The sequence below is a fragment of the Glycine max genome, chromosome 9 (assembly GCF_000004515.6).
Source record: "Glycine max cultivar Williams 82 chromosome 9, Glycine_max_v4.0, whole genome shotgun sequence".
Lineage (NCBI taxonomy): Eukaryota > Viridiplantae > Streptophyta > Magnoliopsida > Fabales > Fabaceae > Glycine > Glycine max.
This window is the reverse complement of record NC_038245.2, coordinates 31,984,313-32,007,441: the sequence shown is the minus strand read 5'-3', so window position 1 is coordinate 32,007,441 and position 23,129 is coordinate 31,984,313. Positions and strand designations below refer to the sequence as shown.

The following is a 23,129-nucleotide window of genomic DNA, read 5'->3' as shown; positions in this document are numbered from 1 at the left end:
CTATTGTTCAAAGTGCTATCTAAAAGACCTCAAGAATGAAAAATGAAATAAACACATTTTACAAGGACTAAAATGAAAAAAAAAATTAAAGGGATGAAATTGAAAAAAAATAAATAAATTGCAGGACAAATTGTATTTAAGCCAAAATCCAATTAATAATATTTTTGTTGACTATGATATTATTAAGGATGTGTCCGACTGAAAGCATAAATAAATCATTGTTAAGAATTTTAAGCACACATAAGATAAGTATTATTTTTTTAATATAATTTATTTCATACACAAAGATCAAGATCAATTAAGATTCAAACATTGAATCACTTAATTCAGGATAACAAACAGTTACCCCTTGTGTCAACTTGTGTAGCTAATAATCAATGTTTTTACTTTTGTCTAAAACATCAATATTATATCATCTTGATTAAGGGACAAAAATCATTAAGATAATACTCAATATTTTAATATACGTTAACCTTATCAATCATTTTTTTTTTTCTAACCTTATTAATCATACATGATTATTTGCATTTTCTGATCATGTAATTAAAAGATAAATTCTATTTCTTACTTTTATATTTCTATAACTAAGAGAGGTATATGACAAGAGAGAAGGATGATGTGGAATGAATGACCTTCACTCTTTTAGATATTAATAGTCTTGGCTTAAACCGAAAACAAAATAAATTTATAAGTGTATCGAAACAATACAGTGATTTTGCAGATTACTTCAATATATGCTTTGTCAGATTTTACATTGTAAAGTTCAATGCCACAAATTTTACGCATCCAGCAATCCATGGTGCTTTCATCCAGATCTTGAATCTAATATCCCCCATAAACTGCAAAACTCATCCAACAATTCAGATTACAGACATTAGGGGAGGAAAAAATATTAGAGACCAGATTTTAGTGATAAACTAAATGAAACTAAAATCTAGTTACCGTTAAGTGTTTTTTTGGCTACAAACTAAAATTAGAGACCAATACCATTAGAGTACAAAGAAGTATATAGCTGAAAGCATTTTTTTAAGAGGTTTAAAAATTAGAGAAGTGATTTGAAAACAAGAAAACTCAATAGAACACAACATCTATAATTCCTTTACAGCAACAAAAAAAAAATTCTTGAAAAGTAATTAGCTACCACTAGAGAAGGCAAGAACTAAAGAAAGAGGAGAAATGGATATACTTAATCTTTAAATAGATGAAAGCCAATGCGGGAAACACATAAGAGATGTACATAATGAAGTAATGCAGTGTCCTTTAAAAAAAAATGAAGTAAAGCAGTGCACCTTTTGGAATTAGCATTAGGGAGGATAAAGAATTAAAGATGCAAATTCTAAAAAAATTGATTAATGCCAAGATGTACATTTTTTAAGACAAGGCATTCCTCTATTCACTATCAAATTGATTTATTAATTTATTTAATTGAGGCAGAGAAATAACACTATGAATTTCAAAAACAGAAGTTATTGGAATTATGTACCTGCTAGCCTTTAAGACACATATGACATTTTGCTATCTTCAATTCAATCATTACCAATATATTGTCGGTCAATCTGTTCAAGAACCTCAAGTAAGCATTCCTCCATGCTTGCCAAAGTAGCATTGGCCCTAATAAGCTCCAAAACCCTGCGAAGAATCCCAACCCCAAGCTCATGTATAATGCTTCATAGAAAACTGAATTGTCATCTTCGCCATGAATTGCTGGTTCTTGAGGCTTTACTGTTGTTTCATCTCCAGGGCAACTTTTGTTGAGTTGTTCACCACAAAGACCAAGATTTCCTTCAAAACTAGAGGCATCAAAGGTTTGCAACTGTCTTCCCCAAGGGATTCTTCCAATCAGTGAGTTGTTAGATAAGTCTAACATGGCTAGGCGATCAATTTTAGAGAGAGTAGAAGGAATTTTTCCAGAAAAATGATTTCTTGATAAATCAAGAAATTCTAGAGAACTCAAATTCCCAATGTCAGAAGGAATTTCTCCACGGAAATAGTTTCTTGATAAATTCAAAGAAACCAATCCAAGTAAATATCCAATCTCTTTTGGTACTTCACCTGTTAAATCATTGCTTGAGAGATCAATGCTCTTTAGAAGATACTCGGATTCAAAAACATATGTTCCTGACCTTTCCATGTCAAAAACACATTAGTGTCATAAATATTATAGTAAGTCACTAGAGGTGAAATTTTCCGTATCCTTATAAGTTCCCTTGGGATTACACTCCTGTCCGTCATTGCAGTAAAATTGCTCAGACATGTTGGAATTCCTCCTGACAAGTGATTCCTTGAGAGATCCAAGAGATGAATTTGGCTCAAATATCAGAGATGTAAAGGAATACTTCCAAAGAAGTTATTAACTCGCAAGCTCAAGATTTTCAATTGTTGCAGACTTTCTCCAATCCATGAGGGTACTGGACCAGACAACAAATTTTCACCCACATCTAATATAACTAAACTAGAGCAGTTCTTCAACGTGAGTGGTAATTCTCCACTTAAATTGTTGTTTCGCTGGACCAAAGCTTCGAGTTCAACAAGAGTACACATGGACTGCGGAATCTTCTCTGACAATTTATTTTTTGTTAGATCAAGAAATTTAAGTGAACTTAGATGTTCCCAGCAGGTTGGCAGCTGTCCCATTATTTGACAAATCCAAAGTGCGCATGCTTGTAGTTGTATTTATTTCCACACAAGAATGCCTTCAAATCTGAAATCTTATATTTGGAAAGATCCAATGTGTAAGCTTGTGAAAAATAAGTAGGAATTTCACCTTCAAATTGATTTGAATTTAGAATTATAAATGTATAACCATCTATAAGTTTGATTGGAAAATTTGGAATTGTACCTTTGAGACTGTTGTAAGACATATTCATCCAACTTATCTGAGAGATCAAGGATGGAATGAGAAACTGAAAATTTTGAATGAGATTGAAACAAAGATGAAATATTATCATCTGAAAGACTACAGTTAACTAGTCTCAACTCTCTTAAGTTTGGAATAAGCTAATTAATTATTTGTAGACAATGATTCCTGGACAAGAGTTGTTAATGATGAGAGAGAAGATAGCCACTTTGCACTGTTAATTTTAAGATCAAAATTGCCATCAAGTCTAAGAGTATGCAAGATAGGAAGATTTCCAACCTGAAAAGGGATTACTCCAGAAAGTGAAATTTTTTGAAGAGCAGGATACCTCAACTGTGACAGATATCCAAGTTGATAAGGAATTTCTCCATGGATACGATAATTGTGACTTAGATCTAGATATCGTAAACTTGTAAGCTTCCCTAGTTGAGAAGGGATTGCTCCATCAAGACTATTGATTTTCAGATCAAGATACTCCAACTTTGAGAGATTTCCCGGTTGATGAGGAATCCTCCCACCAAACCCAACACTGATAGATTGAGATATCTTAGACTTTTTTTTGAAGTTGAGGAGTGCTTGTCTCTCCCTCTCAATGCATTTCACATGTGAGCTCTGTGATGGTGAGTTGAATCCAAGAATGGATACTATGGTATGCGAAAAGCAAGCGCAGTAACACTGCAAACATGATTTTCAGAAAATAACTTCCCATTGCAATTAATTTCTCTGGTGTGAAATTTCCGCTATGTTATGTACTTTGATAAGAGAAGAAGAACAAACACCACGAATTATGATCTGCTATCTGTTCGAAACCCAGCAACAAGGTTTAAATAGTTGATATTATTGTAGCAACAAGGTCTCTCCCTCTCACATGTGATCTCTGTCCTTATTGACTATTCCAAGTCAAGCAAGGAATAAAATTTCAAAGGTAGAATTATTTAAACGATATGAAAATGAAAGGAAACTCCTCGTGCCACACAATGAAATAATGGAAATAAAGATGAAAATGAGATACACAATTATCTCTTTATCATTTTTTTTGGTTTTAAATCGACATTGAAGCAAAACGAATGTATTAGGTGTTCAATTTTTTTGAATTACGGTGAAATTTTAATGGACAATATATTTCAACTAAATTATTTAATATTTATCAATACTTTATTTTATAAAATATTTAATTTTTTATAAATTTACCATTTTAATAAATTGAAAATAAAATAAATAAATCGTAAACAACTATAAAACCGACGGAAGAGAACGCTCACGCCTCCGATTATCATTTATGAGACAAGAATTAAGAGAGGGAGGGAGATAGGGGATGTGCTAGAACGAAGAAATATTAAATTGATAAATTTTTTTACAGAAAGAATATTAAATTGCTTAAAAACATAAATATTTAACAACGTAATGTTTTATAAACAATTATTCTTATAAAAATAAATGTTAAAAGAGTTTAAAATAAAAATAACGTATGAAAAAATTTATAAAATCACGAAGAATCATTGTTGAAAGAGGTTGCTCACTCTATTATTTCGATTGCTTTTGTACTAACTAGGATTATTGGTCCCAATGAATTTAATTGTGGAAAAACTGGGTCTTCACTGTACTCTTTTTCCGCACTTAGGGCCACTTGACTAATACATGAGCTACTTCCTATGAAGTTCCAAAAATATCAACCAAATCAAGGAAATTAGTTGTGGAAAAACTGGGTCTTCAGTCTTCATTGTATTTGTTGGGCTGTGACCTAAATGCATATGGAAGGTTATTCTCTTATTTCTTCTGTTTCGTTCTGTGCTTATATAAGGCAAGGATGTCCTGTATTTTACACAGAAGATATGCTTCCACTTGTATACTGCAACCATAATAAAAAAAGCTTTCTGTTTTCCCTCCTGTGGATGCAGCCTTACTCAAGGTGAACCACGTAAATCTGTTTTTTGCATTTTTTCTCATCTCTGTCTCCCTTTCAATTTTGCTGCAATCTGTGTATATGATGTTTCTGTTCTACTGCATCTCCTGCTGTTGTTCTTGCTTGTTCTTCATCACTTCCATAACAGTATTCTTTTTCCACACTTGGGGCCACTTGACCAATACGTACATCAGCTAATTGCTATGAAGTTTCAAAAATATCAAGCAAATACAAAGATAAATGCCATAAAACAAAAATAAAAATATAAACTGAAAGCCTACAACGACAAGTTATTTTAAGCTTTTTCAATATTTTAGGTTTAATTCTTTATTTTTATTGATAGACATGAGATTTATAGAAAAGGTGACGAGCCTCTCTTACGCTTGTAGTTTGGTGGAATTGGAACTTCTAACAAGATGTCTTCTAGGACTAGATAGCTCATGATTCTGTAATTCACATCAAATATCACATTTTATGTTTTTCATGAGTCGAGATATCCGTTGCTGACAATCATTGTACATAATATAATGATGTGTCGTGACGGCACCCAAAGAACATTGTCTCTAGGCCCTTGAAAGTCATGAAGCGCCAAAATTTGTGTTTGTTGATCCGAAGGGGGTTAGACCAGCCTGCCGCATGAGGCAACCTGGTTGGTTTGTGATCCCCCTCCTGGAATGACACAACAAACAGTGCTTGCTTTGTGGATGGATAAACAAATTCGTGGGTCTCCTTTCTCTAAGATTATTCATGTCTAATTGAATCTACATTTGTCATGCATTATATATTCAAACTGAACAAATATTTATTTGCCCAGTTATAAAGCAGGTCAAATAGGTATACTACTATAATCATATGTGGTTGAACACTGAAGTACCCACCCTTAGTTGTTTCACTATGCAGTTGTTTCACTATGCAGGTTTGCTTATACCACATCTCTGTGGAAGTTGATATGGCTTATTCACATTTAAGATAATAATGAAACAATTATTTAGAAACAGAACCAAATGGTTGATCGGCATCAGCCTTGCAATTGTGTGAAGGGAAGGATAGGTCATGGTTCGAATTTCTTTGCTAACAAAAACTAACAAACTAATAATTAACATTTGTCGATAAAAAAATTAAAAATTGTGGGCATTATAGTGTATCAGATGAAGTTATGTTTTCAGAAACAATGCCTTCTGCATGAATGCACCAGGAATCGTATATTTTGAAATAATGGTCGCAAATGATGATAATCTGAGTTATTGGTCACACACACACTCAACGAGTGGTTAGGAATTACTGAAAACTGTAATTTAAACTAAAAACTGTCCGCACTTCATGAGATAATAAGGTTTACCTGTTTTTTTATAATCTTTGCCGTATAATTATCAAGGTTTCAATCACCAAAGAAGCCCCGTTCCATATGGTACTGAACATTCTCCAATATTAAGGATATTTGTTTGATACACTCTGTTTGTTGGACTCTTAAACACCATTTTCTACTTCTAACCGTAAAAATTCAATCTGAAATGAAATCTGAATTTCGTCTCTTACACTCATTATGGAAAAAACATGAAACCGTGGAAACCAAATCAATTAATTATAATTTTTGTTTTGATTGAACATTTTGTATCTAATTTCACAAAACAATTAACAAGCATGATAGATTAACAAGGATAAAGCCCTTTAACTCAGCCCTTACTAAAAGCAGCTCCTCAACTTCTTCTATGAAAGTTGGGCTTTTTGTTCTTTAAACAAATGTATTTACACCTTCCCATAATTTTGTAGTGTGATACTACTAGCCCTAGAACTTGTATTGTAGTTTAATGTCAGAACCAAAAAAGTGTTAATGTTGTTATGGGGAAACAAGGGTAACATTTTCTTTAGTCCTTTCTTTAGAAGGCATGCTGACATGAAAGTTAAAGATTCAACATATGAATTGACTATTTTCAACAAGGAATTATTCCATTGTTTGTATATGACAGATAGAAAGAAAAATGGCTATGGTCCTCCAAGTACAGCATTCTCAATGTCTTCTCTGCTCAAAGCATAACTAAACCTTCTCTCCACATCCTTTTCAAGGTTCCCAGGTCCACTCTTCAGATACCTGCACCAATTAAAACTCTAAAATGTAAACCTCATTATGTACCACCATTTTTGTTTCTTATCAACCATTATGCACCACCCATTCAATGGGATTACTCTATACATAGTTACCAAGTATTTCACATCCAACTTTAAAAGACAAGCAATTTACATTGTAATACAGGTCACCACATATGAGGTATTATCCTCTTTTTAGTGCTCGGTGGCTCGACACAGTTTTGTCCTTGAAAAGCACCTTGGTAGGTTAAGGGAGGAGAGTGTTTATAAACTACCCTTGGTCACAACTCCTCAGGGATGTGGGACTTTTTGACAAAAAAAACAAGCCCACTTATATATTCTCTCCAGGCATTTATCGGTCACCAAAATAAAAATCTCCAGGCATGTATCTTCAATGACTTCACTAATATCAGCTGAATCTCCAAGAAGCATCATTTTTAACAAATTAATAGACATTTAAGTAGTATCCTTCTGATTCGTATTCAAATCGTGACACCAAATTACTTCTAAGATCCAATTATATCACTTCAAGTGTGCAAACTTTCCTCAATGGAAACAAAAAGCATTCCTATTTTCACTTTGCAAACATTCTGATTGGCACATCCTCGTGACACTTTTAGAAAAAATCATATTCCTTAGAGGCAGGGAAGGGAAAGTATCTCCAGACAATATAGAAATAATCACATATGATCAGTGATATGAGAAACATAAAACAGAAAAAGCGCAACCTCCACACCCTTCTAATTTTAAATAAAGAGAAACATCTTATCATTCAAAATGCACATTATCATTCTCCTCCCTTTTAATCAAAGAGAAACCTCTTATCTTTAACCATGTAAAACATTTAATTGTCGATCTTTAAATTTTTTGAAAAAAATACATGAATGTATGACTCCATTCAAGAAAAGAATTTGACTCTAGCAATAGTGCCTGATTTCTTTTACACTTATTGAGAATAACATTTGTAATTTTAACAATGGTTATCTTAATACTTTTTGCTGGTAAACATCATTTAGCTTGCCAATTGTTCAGTCCTTTTGCAGATGTATATAATGGGCAACTACTTTAAGTTATATTTTTTTATATTAAAAACAAAAAGAAAGAAATGGTTGTCACAGTTTATTTTAGCTCACCATCATTAGTACTATACACATTGCTCCTAGATCTTTCATTTTCACTACATTGACAGAAAAATTAGACAAATTTCATGTTTGATTTGATCTACTAGTGTCAATATCACTAGGAAGCCCCACATTCAAAAAGCTAACATGAAAAAATTAATAAAACATATAGCAGTGAAGAACTTAACACCATTAATAATGATAATAGTTTAGGCAACTGGTCAAGTTTTAACCATTCTACAATATTCTCGACTTTCAGCAGACTATAATGAAGATTTGCATTTTGCAGTATCAGAGTTTCTCCCATGTTCTTGCTTGTAATTAAAGTTTACAGAAAAGTAAAAGAAACGTTGATTTTTTCATTCCCAAAAACAAGAAATTAAATATTCCTCCAAAATACAATGCATGGATTGGGGACATGAAAGATATGCCAGTTTTTACGTTTTTCTATTGATTAGGGCATTAGAGCATTCACTGCATACTTTTGAGATGTTAAATTTAACAAGTCTTATATCCATACCCCATCTCTTTGTTCCATCTCTTTTTCCACCCAATTATCTTCCTAACTATTGCTTTCTTTTCCAACTAGAATACTCCACCTTCATAAGAAAGTGGTGAGTACTGTCACACATTAGTCTATCAAACTAAGAAAATGTTAAATATAACTATTTTCAGTCGTTTTAATCCCTAGCATAAGTTAATATTATCACTTTAGTCACACATTTTATTTCAAATTTTAGACAAATGAGATTGACAATTTATACTTTCAAGGACTAATGTGATTGTGCCACCTTTCAGTTTCAGGGACTAAAGTGACAGTTTACTCTTTGAACTGCACATACATATGCATGATCTATGTTGACACCAACAAAGGCAGTGGTGGCCCTGAGGGCGGTCGAGCTGGGAGACCGCCCAGGGTCCCATGTTTAGAGGGGCATCAATTTTTTTTATTTAATCTATATAAATATTAAAATAAAATTTTATATAATTTTAAAACTACATAAAATTATTGGTGGGAATCCAATTCTTGGATTAAGGAACACAGAGTTCTTCACTGTAGGCCGATGGACAATTTTCTCCAGCACTCAAGTATAGAAGGAAGGATGGCTACCAATAGAAGATGGAAAATATGGTGGTTGGCAGCTACAAAGTCAATTTGGAAGCTTAGAAATGACATGGTTTTTCATAATCAAACCTTTGTTATCTCTAAGCTGGTGGATAATGCAATTTTCCTCACTTGGTCTTGGCTGAAAGGGATTTCAATGTACCTTTTCAACAATGGTCTTCAGCTATTTCTATAGCTTTTAAGTAGAGTTGGTTTGTAGGGTTGGGTTTGTGGCTGTTTTTGTAGGGTTGTTGTATTTCTTTTTTCCTTATTCAGGAGATGCTTCACTCCTGCTTCTACTATGTAGTACCCCTGGTACTGATTAATTATTAATATAAATTATTTTTGCAGTTAAAAAAAACATAAAATTATTATCAAAAAATGAGATGATTACTAATAATTTTTTAGGAAATTAATTCCTAGTAATTAGTCAACAAATGGGTGATGTTTATATTTGTCAACAAAAGTCCACACATAAGTTTGAAAAAATGAACCAATAATTTATGCACAATGCTAAATGCAAAGAGGATGATGGTATGGTATATTATTTTTCTCCACTTCAATCGGCATTAATGGGATTACATAAACAAGGGTCTTGAATTTTGTTGTTAGCCCAAGGGCAAAGAAAATCTCAGGACTGACTCTGAACATAAACGCAACATCGCAATCCGACAACCTTAAAAAAAAATACTCAAACAACAAATAGAGCACAGAAGCAAGCAAAAAAGAAAGGTACCTAATGTAGAGATCGGTGACATCAAGGGAGAGCTGCGCGTGCCAATCGGGTTTGTGAACGACCCAGAGGGCTCTGTCCTCCTTGCTCTGGCAGAAGCCGAGGCTCCGGAGCCAGGCCTCAATGCAGGGGAGGCTGTGGGAATAGAGCGGCTTCGACTTCTCCGGGAGCTTCTGCAGCCACTCGTCTTCCTCCGGCGGCGGCGCGGCCTCATCCGCCTCCGTGCCCTCGGGGGACTTGCAGAGAAGCGGGGGAAGGAATGGTGGTGGGGTTTGAATTCGCAGATGAGGAAAAGGGAGGGGTTTGGGGAAAAGGGTGTGGAAAAGTGGGAGTTTTTGTGAGGATAAGGAGGTAGAGAGGGAGAGGTTGGAGTTTGGAAAGGTTGAGGAGGGAAGTGTGGACATGTCTGCTTATTTTATTTTTATTTTTATTTTTAATTGTTTGGATGGAATTGGAAGAAGAGAAAAATTGAGAAGGGACAGAAGAAGAAGCAGGAAATACGTAGTGTGTTATGTTGTATTATCTATTTATTCTGCTGCTGCAGCACAACACAAGACTCAAGAGTAAAGAGTTTTTCTCTCGGTTCCGGGTGCTTCTCCTTTCTTGTCTGTTGTTTGAGGAGGGGTCGCTTATTTCAGTTATTTGTCGTAATGAATCTTTATTGTAAGCTGCACCTGCCCTGCACGGGGCATACTTCATAATCAAAGCTTGGCTGATAAAATTTTATTATTCAACTTTTATTCTTTTGTAAATTTTATTATCCAGTTTTTTTTTCAAGTTTTCAAATTTTACATATTTTACTGTCGTTGATGATTATCAAAAAATAGTAAAGAAAAAATAAAATAACATCGTTTTTTAATAATATGATGATAAAATACAAAAAAATAAAAACTTTTTTACTCATAAAATTTGTGAAATATTAAAAGTTTAGTGATAAAATTCATGAAAAAAAAACCTTGGGTGATACAATTTGTAAAATGATGAAAGTTATGTGATAAAATTTGTTATTAAGGCAAAAAAAATATATTACTATTAATTAATTATAAGTGATTTTAGATATTTTTTAATTAATTATTATAAAAGCTCATTTTATTAAATGCTAATTTGTAATTGAAATCATGTTAGAATGATAAATTAAGTTGATTAAACTTTTTTTTTTCTTGTAAAAAACAAACTCTTTTTCTTTTATTTAAGCGTATTGACCTATCAAGAATGGGTTGCATTGGCATTAATATTATCAACTCACTTTAAAAAAAATAGGTCTATCCAATTCAATTTACCTTTGAGCCCCAGATAGTGACTCACAAGTGAATTGGACTAAGATGAGTTGACTTATTTTATCACCTTTAACTTAATGGGATAATTTGCAAAACCTTTTAGAATCATGAAGTTGATATCACTACTACAGAAGTTGGATTCTACATCGATTAAATAAGGCATACTATGTCGATTAACAACCGTCGTCATAGTGAATATCATAAAAAGATGTCGTGTATTCAACGACGGTTGTGTCAGACCATCCTAGGATGTAATGCATTCTACGACGGTCACGTGATAAGTACCGTCTTAGAATGTAATGTTATCTACGACGGTCCTTGGCACGTGACCGTCGTATAATGCATTGCATTCTAAGACAGTCTTTGTCATGTGATCGTCTTAGAATGCAATACATTTTAAGACGGTCTTCCCAGAACCATCCCAGGGTCACGAATCCACCTTTTTCTTTTTAGATTTGGGGGCAGAGTTACGTATTTTGTTGTTGGTCCAAATGCTATGAAAGTTGGAAGTCTATTATGGAAGTTTCTTGTTGGACCATACAAAAACAAGTAGTTGAGTCCAGTTAGCCTAATTTAGAATAAACAAAACTTTGGTTAACGTGTTTTCCATATTACTTGATTAACTGTTCTAGGAATATTTGTAACTATAGGTCTTAGAATTTGATACAATTTGCTAGGTTTGAAATGAACTTCCTAGGTGTGATATTTTCTGATGAAAAGTTTGTTAAAAAAAAATTTGGGGGGGCATAGACAATTGATAAAGTTGTGTGTAAAATAACAGGAAAATGGAGAGGAGAGCTTTGAGGAGTTGCAACAATTTTTTGAAGAGATGTTTAAAGTGGATATTGGATTGGACGGAGGCCCTTCTCTTGCTTCTTCTCATTGCTCAACTTCATCTACTTACATAACTTATAGTGAAAGTTCTAGTTCAAATAAACATAATTCATCTAAGATGCATTTCGGGAAGGTAAAGAATTCTTTTGTCTTTTATGCTGGTTACCAAAATTTCTATTTTGGGGTAAGTATGTACTGCATTTTTCATATTTTTTCTTTCGATATATCATATATCATCCATGGCATATACATAATGATTATGAAAAGTGAAAGGTTAGAACCACAGTATATAGAAATTAAACTCAAAGAATTTGCATGATCTGTTCGGGCTCTATAGCTTAATGCCAATAAAGATTTAAATTGGTTAAGGGAAAACATAGTTCATTCGTGTTGAATATTTAGTTAGAGTCTTTTAATTAGTGGTGCCTTTTATGTTGTTCATGTCATCAAGGTAGGTCATGTAAACTATCATTACCAATGAGTGAGGATACAAAAATAATGTAGTTCCATATGCAAAAGTGTTGTACCCCAACATAATTGTTTTAGAAGTAACATAATAACAAAAACTAGAATCATGTCTGAAGACATAATAACCAATGATATAGAAACCATAAATTTTAGTATCCAATTATCTACAAATTGTGACATTTATGGCAACAATTTTTTTATAAATAAAGCAGACGTAGTAGATTTGCAATCAGCTACAAAAAAAATGATTTTAGGACTTAATTTTATTGTACATGATAATAGATCAGTCACTATTACAAAAGATTATTTATTAATCTCTACAAACTCACAAATGTCACCCATAATAGAGGAACTCACATCAGAGTAACCACTAGTGATGCCCCCACCAGTAACCAATATCCTTGTGACATACCTGGTAGTTGTAAAATAAAAGGATCACAAAATTATGGTAGGATAACCATTTTAGAAACACCCCAAGATTCTTACCGAGAAAATATCTTAGATAGCATAAAAACAAAAGCTGAGCTACAATATGAATTATCTGTAGTAGAATCTGACTACAATTTCGTCAGGATCAACAAAATCATAATTCTTGATAACATACAACAAATTATAGACGAATTAAATAAAACAAGCATAATAGGAGAAGACCCCACTAAATATTGGAAAAAAGATCCTGTTATATGCAAATTAGAAATTATAAACCCAGACCTGATAATCAAAACCAAAGACATTTAGTATAGGAATTTTGAACAAGAAGAATGCAAAAATCACATAAAAGTCCTTTTAGATCTAAAGGTTACAGAACCTAGCACTAGTCCTCGCAGGAGTCCTGCTTTCATTGTTAATAAACAATCAGAACAAAAAAGAGAAAAAACTAGGATGGTCAGGCTTAAAGATAATAGTCACATAGATGGATACACTATTCCTTCTAAAGATGTTTTGATAAATAGGATACAGAAGGTCAAATGGTTTTCAAAATTTGATTTAAAATCAGGATTTTACCAAGTAAAAATGCATCCTGACTCAATAAAATGGACCATTTTTTCTTGTTTAGAAGGATTATTTGAATGGAAAGTAATGCCTTTTGGATTGACAAATGCACCACAAACTTTCCAAAGAAAAATGGATAACATTTTTGGAAATTAAAAAGAATTTATGTGTACATATATTGATGATGTACTTGTTTTCTCAAAAACTAAAGAAGAACACTATCTGCATCTCAAACAAGTTCTTCACTTTTCGAAAAATTTGGCTTAATTATTTCAAAGTCAAAAATGGAGATTTGTAAGACCCATATTTCTTTCCTTGGAACAAAAATAGGAAATGGAAAAATAAGGCTTCAACCTCACATCTCCCAAAAAATCCTTAGTTTTCCAGACAAAATGGAAGATATAAAAACTCTAAGAGCCTTTCTAGGCTTGCTTAATTATGCAAGAAATTTTATAGAAATTTTATAAAAGACTTAGAAAAATATACAACTCCTCTCTACAACAAGACCTCCTTAACTGAACAAAGGAAATTTAATATGGAGGATATAAAGTTGGTCCAGAAAATAAAAGAAATGGTTAATAATTTTCCATATTTATCTCTCCCACTAGATTCTGATTATCTAGTCATAGAATGCGAAGTTGTGAGAAAGGATAGGGAACCATCTTAACGAAAAAGAAAAATAAATATGAAAAAATTCACGATGAAGAAATCTGTAGGTATATCTCAGGAAAATATCACACGAAACCATAGGTATACTCATCTTCTATAGATTATGAAGTCAATGCTGTCATAAACGCCCTAGAAGGATTTAAACTCTTTATGGTAAATAAAAGCGAAATCACCATAATAATTGATTGTGAAACAATAGTAGCTTATGATTGATGCAATCCTACCCCGCAAGGGCATTGGATAGAAGACTCCAAGTAGATTGGGCCAGAGATGCAAGAGAAGGCCCTAGGGTTCTCATGAGCCTTAGGGTAGATTTCGGGCCCATGGGTTAAGTATGAGTCCACTTATCTTTGTACATATTAGGATTTCATTATTTTTTTGTCCTTGTATTTAGGGCTCCATAATGTAGGTAGGGTATCCTAGAAATATAGGATTTTTCAGCCCTTGTATTTTAGGGTAGCTAGACTAGTTTTTGTATTAGGGGTAGTTTTATAATTTCACATGCATTAAGTGAATATTTGATGTGAGTGTTGGGAAATAAATTTAATTGAATTGGGAGAAGCCCAATCCAATTAACTTTTAGAGGAGAAGGTGAGCATTTTCTTGCTACACCCCATTGTCACATCATATAGTCACACTTTGTGCATGTCCTTCATGATTTACATGCTTTATGACACCTAAGCACGCTTAGTGAAAAATCTTGGACTTGATCTTGGATTAGTGGGCTGAACCATATCTGAATTTCACTAATCTAAGCTCCATTGGAGCTTGTAGTATTGATTCCTTTGCTTCTTGGAAGATGAATGGTAGTAGAATGGAGAAGGAAGAGAGAGAGGAGACGCCACTTCAAGGAGAAGATGAGTCTAGAAGAAGCTCACGACCATAAGAGGCCATGGATAAGAGCTTGGAGGAAGAAGAAGATGAATGAAGGGAGAGGAAGAGAAGAGCACGAAATTTTGTGCTCTAAAAGAGCTCTGAAATCTGAAGTTTAATTTTCAAATGATCAAAGTTGTAAAAATGCACACACATAGCTTCTATTTATAGCCTAAGTGTTACACAAAATTGGAGGGAAATTTGAATTTCTATTCAAATTTCACTTGAATTTGAAATTGAATTTGTGGAGCCAAAATTTCACTAATTATGATTAGTGAATTTCAGATATGGTTCAGCTCACTAATCCAAGATCAAGTCCAAGATTTTTCACTAAGTGTGCTTAGATGTCATAAAGTATGTAAAACATGAAGGACATGCACAAAGTGTGACTATATAATGTAGCAATGAGGTGTAACAAGCAAATGCTCACCTCCCCCTCTAAAAGTTAATTGGATTGGGCTTCTCCCAATTCAATTAAATTTATTTCCCAACACACACATCAAATATTCACTTAATGCATGTGAAATTATAAAACTACCCCTAATACAAAAACTAGTCTAACTACCCTAAAATACAATGGCTGAAAAATCCTATATTTCTAGGGTACCCTACCTACATTATGGAGCTCTAAATACAAGGACACAAAATAATGAAATCCTAATATGTCAAAGATAAGTGGGCTCATACTTAGCCCATGGGCCCGAAATCTACCCTAAGGCTCATGAGAACCCTAGGGCCTTCTCTTGCATCTCTGGCCCAATCTACTTGGAGTCTTCTATCCAATGCCCTTGCGGGATATGATTGAATCATTCCCTCCCCCTTGAAATGGATTTGACCTCAAATCCTGAGGTTCTTGAAACTCTGGGCTTTTTTCCTCAACACCTGTAACAAGAACAAAAACATATATATTAGTTGTGTTTGGTATGTTGAAGTAAGGTAAGGTTTGAAAACCCATTTGCTGAGCATCTTCCCATGAAGGAACATGGTTCCTTACCAACTCAATGAGTGGTGCTACAAGTATAGAAAAATATGGGACAAACCTTTTGTAAAAGTTTGTTAAGTCATGGAAGTCCCAAATTTTTCTTATACTTGATGGAGTGGGCCACTCATGAATGACATTTATTCTTAGGGTTCATGGGAACCCCTTGATCACTATTTAAAAAATTAAGAAAAGTAATGCAATAAAACATACATTTTTCTGTATTTTCATGTTGATTATTCCTACCAAAAAGTATGACACACCTAAGGTGTCCCATATGAGTACCTAAGTTTGTATTAAAAATAAAAACAAACCTACCTAATGAGTCCCTACATACACAAATCATGAAGATGTTGGGTGCACAAGTGATTTTATAAAAGAGGGTTGCACCACTCAAAACATTCATCATACCACCTATTTTAGGGATTTGGTGCCTAATAATACCTATTTTGGACACCAACAAAGCACAAGGATTTAAGCTCTTGCGAACCAAATCCTCATCCAACAACTCCTTTACTTGAGGAATAAACTCAAGCCCAAGAGGTGTGGCAATGCTAACAAGTGTCTTTTTACAAAGGAGAAAATGTGGAAGTTGTCTAAGAGGGGAAGTTTCTTTAATGTTTGTCTTTATTGTAAAATGACTTTTCTTCTTAGCTAACCTCTTCGAGGAGACACTTACCTCCTTACACTCCTCCTTAACCATTAATGGTTGTCCTTCTTCTTGGGGGTAGATTTCTTCACTAGATTCTTCCCTTTTTGCTTCTTCACGTTCACTAGAGGAAGGTGAAGTAGTAGCCTCATCTTGGCTACTATAAATGTCTTGGCCCCTCATAATCATGGTTTTCTTGGTGGGGCATTGAGAAGTAATGTGTCCTCTTTCAAGACATTTAAAGCAATTTATAGAGCTAGTTTTCCCTTGCATACTAGCCTTAGGGGGTTTCTTTTTTATTGTCTTCCCCTTATCATCTTTGGGCTTGGAAGGTGCAGCCCCTAAGATGCCTAGACCTTGGTCTTTCTTTGGATAAGAGTGAGAGCCATAAGATTTTAATGTAGACTTTCTTTTAAGTTTTTGATCTTCCCTTATTTCCCAATCTAAGTTAGCCTCTACATTGTCCTTCCCATGGAAGTATGGGAGGTTAATGTTTGTGGCTTTCTTTCCTTTTCTCTCCTATGGGAGTGATGTTTAGTATGTGAACTATGGCGCCCTCTATAATAGTCGCTAAGTTATTCACTTAAACTCTTGCAAGAGTCATGACTATTATAGAAGGCATGTTTTTCTCTTTTCATTTCTTTCATTATTTTTCTTCTTTCTTTCTCTCTTATTTTGTCTCTTTCATCTTGACTTATTTCTTCCACTCTTTTTTTACCTTTTTCTTTTCTCTCTTGTTTTTCTTTCCACAACTTAAGGGATCTCAACTCATCTAATATCTTATACAAGGGGTCCTTAGGAGTAGAACCCTCACCATTAACACTAGATGAAGAATGAAGACTCATGTTGGTTCCTAAGTTATGGTTCTTTCTTGTTTGGGGTTTGAAAACAAAAGGTAAAAGAAAATATGGTTGAAACTAGTCAAAATAAACACTAAAAGAGGTGTGAAAGATAAGGTAAAAACTAATTGGTAAAAGGCAAGCTATCTAGGCAGTTTGACAATGGAAGGTAAAGGAAATAAGCAATGAAAGTAAGCAAGAAATGTAAACTAGGCGAATCCTAAGAGTGTTTGGATGACCACATTTAAGGTTCCCAACAAAACACTCACAATCCTAAGGGAAAATTGCCTAAAATTATTACACACAAATGGAAGTAGGGTGACCTATTGGAGGCTCCCAACTTACTTCCAATGAAAAACCTTTTTGTTACAAAATTTGAAAGCAATGAAAGTAAGTAAATTGTCAATTACAAAATTACAAAAAAATCCTCAATTTTGGTGGTTGTTCTCTCTTTGGTGATTCACTCAATTTGGAGTGCTTTTTAGTCCAATAGCTTTTAAAGTGGTTTTCCCCTTGCTTCTTGACTCAAATTCTTCAAGGGATGACACCAATCCTCCTTTCCAATTCCCTATTTGGCAACTCACAAACAAGGAAACAAAGAGACAAACAATAATCAAAGACCTAAAAAATGAAATGAAAGCTAAACCAATAGAGTTTTAACAAGACAAATTTTCAAGGATTATTCAACAATTAAAGCAATGAAAAGCACATAAAAGCAAGCTAGGACTTAAAGAGAAACTTAGAGTGAGTCTAGAGTAGAGTAAAAAAAACTATAAAAAAAAACTCAAGAAACCTATAGTTTTGGAACTTGTATTCACAGTAATTTTCAATAGAAATTTCAGAACTAGGATTGGTATAAAATAGACACCAATTATATAACAAATTTTGAGCCAAAACAACAAGCACACTTCCCTTTCACTTTTTTTTCCTGGACACTGATTTTTCTGCCAACTTGTGTGATTTTTCTTATTTTTTCCTTTAACCCAAATCTCTTGGTTATTTTTTTATAATTTTTTCCTAGATGTCTAGAAAATTCAGTAAAAATTTCAGCTCAAAACATGTAGTGACCAATTCCCAGTAATTTATACAAGTTTGTATCTTCAAGCTGCTAGCACCAGCACTTTCAACCTAGAAATCAAGAGTAGTGTTTATGTAGCTTAAGACTTGGATAGTTACAATTTGTGTTAGCTTATGCTCAATTATCTTGAATAACACAATTCAAGAGAGCTTAAGAATTATTTTGATTCACAAATCCAGCCACAACTCAGCACCACAACTCAACTTCATCATAGACATCATGTAGGAAACTTAGAAAGAAAAAAAAGTTCAACAACAAGACTACTTCTAGGAATTGATTTAGAACATGTTATGAACTAAGTAACATGCATGAATTAGACTCAAAATTCAAAAGATAGGATAAGAATGACAAGAATACATGAACAAATGTATCTAGAATTCAATCAACAAAAATAAAAATTCAACACAAACTTAGAACATAATGTCATACCCTAATTTCGTCCAGGGACCATCCGTCGTTGGGATGCGACCCCCTTTTGACCACTTTGGGGTATTTGGCATCCATCGTTAGGCAATTTGTGAAGTTCCGAGACATGCCGGAAGCCAAAAGAAAAGCGTCGTAGCACAATTAATCCGTGAAGTTCCGTGACATGCCGGAAATTAAAAGGAAGTGTTAGTGTGCAATCCGTAAAGTTCCGTAACGTTCCGGAAGGCAAAAAAGGGATGATTACGTAATCCGTAAAGTTCCGCAACATTACGGAAAGAAAAAAAGTATCGTTACGAAATTCATAAGTTTCCGTAACTTTACAGAAAAAGAATCACCAAAAAAAGGCAGGGGGTTTATTTAGTAAAAATGGGGGTTCAAATAGCAACTAGGCCCACTTGGGCCTTCCAGGATGTTCCTCCAGAAGGCGGTTGCTTTTGGAGGAAGCAACCTAGCTCGTCTGGCGAGCTGGGTGGCAAGCATCTCCTTCCTTTTCCTATAAATAGGGGAAGGAAGGAAGAACAAAATTGTTCAACCCTCCTGGTATTTGAGATTCACTTAAAATTAGTGAGAAAAATTGTTTCCGTGAAGAAAATCCAAGCCGAGGCGCTTCCGTAACATTTCCATGGGTGATTTCGCAAAGATTTTTAACTGCTCTTCGACGTTCTTCGTTCGTTCTTCGTCGTTCTTCGGTCTTCAACCGGTAAGTTCCCGAAATTGAACTTTTCAATTCATTCTATGTACCCTTAGTGGTTCTCATTTGTTTTACGTACTTTTATTTTCATTTCATTTACTTTCCGTACCCCCTTTTGACGTGCTTTAGTCATTTACTTAAGTCATTTTCTCGCCTAATCAAAAATAAAATAAATTTTCACTGATCATTTGAATTGTAACATCCGTTAATTTCTGTTAAAATGAAATCCGACCGTTCGGTCATGCCGTAACCACGTTGGAAACTAAAAAGAGGTAAAATAATAATATAATAATAAAAAATATCTTTTAGTAAAATAAATAAAAAAAATCAATCGGATGTTTTTCTTTGAGATTTCTCTTTCTTAAATCGAACCGACTAATAACCAAAGTGAAACTAAGGCTAAAATCAATTCATAAACCAAACTTTTGCCATCGCCTAAAAAAGCCATTTTCAAAGGTCCAACGCCTTGAAATGGTCTTTTCCGCTTTTATTGGTTAAATATAGATTTCTGAAGAGCCTAAAATCAATATGTAACTTTGTTACCTCTTTCAAAAATAAAGAAATCATTAATGGTCCAATGCCTTAATGTTTTCTCACTTTTCAAAAAAATCGAAAGATTGTCTAATGGTCCAACGCCTTAAATGACCTTTCATTCAATAAAAACATATCTTGCAAAAAAGGATAAAAAAATAACTTAACCAAAATGCTTTGTTCACAAAAGAACTACGTAGGTCTGATTTCCTTATCACAATTGAGGAATACGTAGGAGCAAGGGAAACACCCTCGTCGACCACAAAAAGATAAAAATATAAAAATGCATAAAAAAGATATAAGAACGTAAAAAGGGAAAAGAATATAAATTGAAGTCATATTTGCACATTTGATTAAAGGCTGCTGTCTCTTGTAACGGACGCGTGGGGTGCTAATACCTTCCCCATGTGTAAATATAACTCCCGAACTTTTCACTTAGGGTTTGTAGATCACGTCTTTTCTGATTTTTCCGACGTTTTCCTCAAATAAACGTTGGTGGCGACTTCGCGTGTATTTCTTTCTTGGAACACGCACCCGCGAGTCACGCGTCGCCCTCCTGCCGAAGGGTAGGTTGCGATACATAATGTAACAATTACTATGACTAAACATGAGTACATGACTCTAAGACAACATGGATTAAGTGATTTACACTTAGATTTTTGTGTTTTTTTTCTAATCAATATTTTGGAAGAAAATTTAGATCTAAGGTTCCGCACAAGAATATTATGAATGAAAAATGATAGAACCTAAAATCAACACAAAAACATGATTCAAGAGTAGATCTACAAAATTTGAACCAGAGAAATGCAAGAACAAGTGTAGATCTAAGATTTAATCGGTTTTTTTTTTTTTTTGAATCTACTTTAAACAGCACCAAACCACAAGACAATGGAGGATATACATGGAGAATAAGATGAAGAACAAGGAATTAAAGAGAATTCACTGAACAAAAAGATAGAGGAAGCAAAAGAATATCACCTAGATGAAGATGCTCTTGATACCACATGATGTAAGCTCCATTGGAGCTTGTAGGCCTAGGATCTTCTTCATCAATGGATTCCTTTGCTTCTTGGAAGATGAATGGCAACGAAATGGAGAAGGAAGAGAGAGAGAAGATGCCACTTCAAGGAGAAGATGAGTCTAGAAGAAGCTCACTACCATAGGAGGCCATGGATAAGAGCTTGAAGGAAGAAGGAGATGAATGAAGGGAGAGGAAGAGAAGAGCACGAAATTTTGTGCTCTAAAAGAGCTCTGAAATCTGAAGTTTAATTTTCAAATGATCAAAGTTGTAAAAAAGCACACAGATAGCCTCTATTTATAGCCTAAGTATCACACAAAATTGGAGGGAAATTTGAATTTCTATTTAAATTTCACTTGAATTTGAAATTGAATTTGTGGAGCCAAAATTTCACTAATTATGATTAGTGAATTTCAGATATGGTTCAGCCCATTAATCCAAGATCAAGTCCAAGATTCTCCACTAAGTGTGCTTAGGTGTCATAAAGCATGTAAAACATGAAGGACATGTACAAAGTGTGACTATATGATGTGGCAATGGGGTGTAGCAAGCAAATGCTCACCTCCCCCTCTAAAAGTTAATTGGATTGGCTTCTCCAAATTCAATTAAATTTATTTCCCAACACACACATCAAATATTCACTTAATGCATATGAAATTACAAAACTATCCCTAATACAAAAACTAGTTTAGCTGCCCTAAAATACAAGGGCTGAAAAATCCTATATTTCTAGGATACCCTACCTACATTATGGAGCCCTAAATACACGGACAAAAAATAATGAAATCCTAATATGTACAAAGATAAGTGGGTTCATACTTAGCCCATGGGCCCGAAATCTACCCTAAGGCTCGTGAGAACCCTAGAGCCTTCTCTTGCATCTCTGGCCTAATCTACTTGGAGTCTTCTATCCAATGCCCTTGCGGGGTAGGATTGTATCAATGATAGCCAACAAATAAATACTGATGAAAAAACCTCACAAAAGATGACTTTTATTCCAAGAATATGTTTATCATAAGAGAATAAAGATAAATTTTGAACACATAAAAGGAGCTAAGAATGTTGTTGTTGATATTCTTTCTTGTTTTGCAGGAATCTAATAAGATGAAGCCCTCTAAGGTGTCCTAACAAAACATAAAACATAAAATATAGTTTGGCAATCAAGAATTGTCAATGCTTACAAATGAGTTTCACTACCCTGGTAGAGAAGCCATCAATGATAAATTCAATTGCCTTATTGACAATATTTGGAATTTTCCAAAACACACAAACAATAATGAGTAATTCATCTGTTAGGTAAAAAAAGGGCATAATTTGTGCCTTATACAATTTCTGTATAACAGATAACCGAGTAGTATCTCTCCTTACAAAAGCCTCTCATTCTGGGAAAGGTTATACAGTTTTTGTCCTATTATCAGGACCTTATAAAGGTGTTTACACCAATTTTAAAGACCTTTGCTTGGCAAAGGAGGGTATTCAAAGCCCAATCTACAAATGATTTTTTCAAGGGAAGAAGTAGAAAAAGCCCTTGAATTAAATAGCACTAATATTAATAAAATTAAAAGACTCAGTCATAAATGTTGACCAAACCAAAACCTCCCCTAAAACCTACAAAGACTCAATCATCCTAAATGTCATCGGACCAATAAACAACTTGAACCTAGACAATTTCAAGAAAATACAAAAATTATTGTTTAGGGTACACAACAACCAAACCCAAATTCTTGGCCTTTACATAGGTGTGCATGCCTATTTCAACCAGAAATTTGTGTGTACTAACAAAATGCCTTTCTGCGAAGATAAAATTAATTGTCGGTGCAAAATAAAATTTCTTTTCAAGAAAGCTAGACTAGACCTACACCAGTTCAAGTCTTTTGAATATGAAGACTTGGCAATCTCCATAAAAAGTATTTTGGACTATGGATGTCTAGAATCAATCCAGATCCCTCCCTTGGACAAATTTGAAGGGTTTAACCCTTCTATAAATGAAGCTATAAATC

The 23,129-nt window shown here is 34.0% G+C and overlaps 1 protein-coding gene and 1 long non-coding RNA gene across 2 annotated transcripts; both read right to left on the bottom strand.

The window, feature by feature from the left end:
* Window positions 1–551: 551 nt before the first annotated feature.
* LOC121172738 (uncharacterized) lies at window positions 552–3,793 on the bottom strand. Its single transcript, XR_005886266.1, has 2 exons — window positions 1,484–3,793; window positions 552–839 (listed from the first exon to the last, which is right to left on the bottom strand). It is a non-coding gene; the product is annotated as an uncharacterized lncRNA (long non-coding RNA).
* Window positions 3,794–6,688: 2,895 nt separating this feature from the next.
* LOC100801986 (uncharacterized) lies at window positions 6,689–10,442 on the bottom strand. The gene is made up of 2 exons (XM_003533912.5): window positions 9,808–10,442; window positions 6,689–6,849 (listed from the first exon to the last, which is right to left on the bottom strand). Exons 1-2 carry the CDS (start codon window positions 10,206–10,208, stop codon window positions 6,744–6,746), a joined length of 507 nt encoding a protein of 168 aa, XP_003533960.1. The 5' UTR covers window positions 10,209–10,442; the 3' UTR covers window positions 6,689–6,743.
* Between the last annotated feature and the right edge of the window lie 12,687 nt (window positions 10,443–23,129).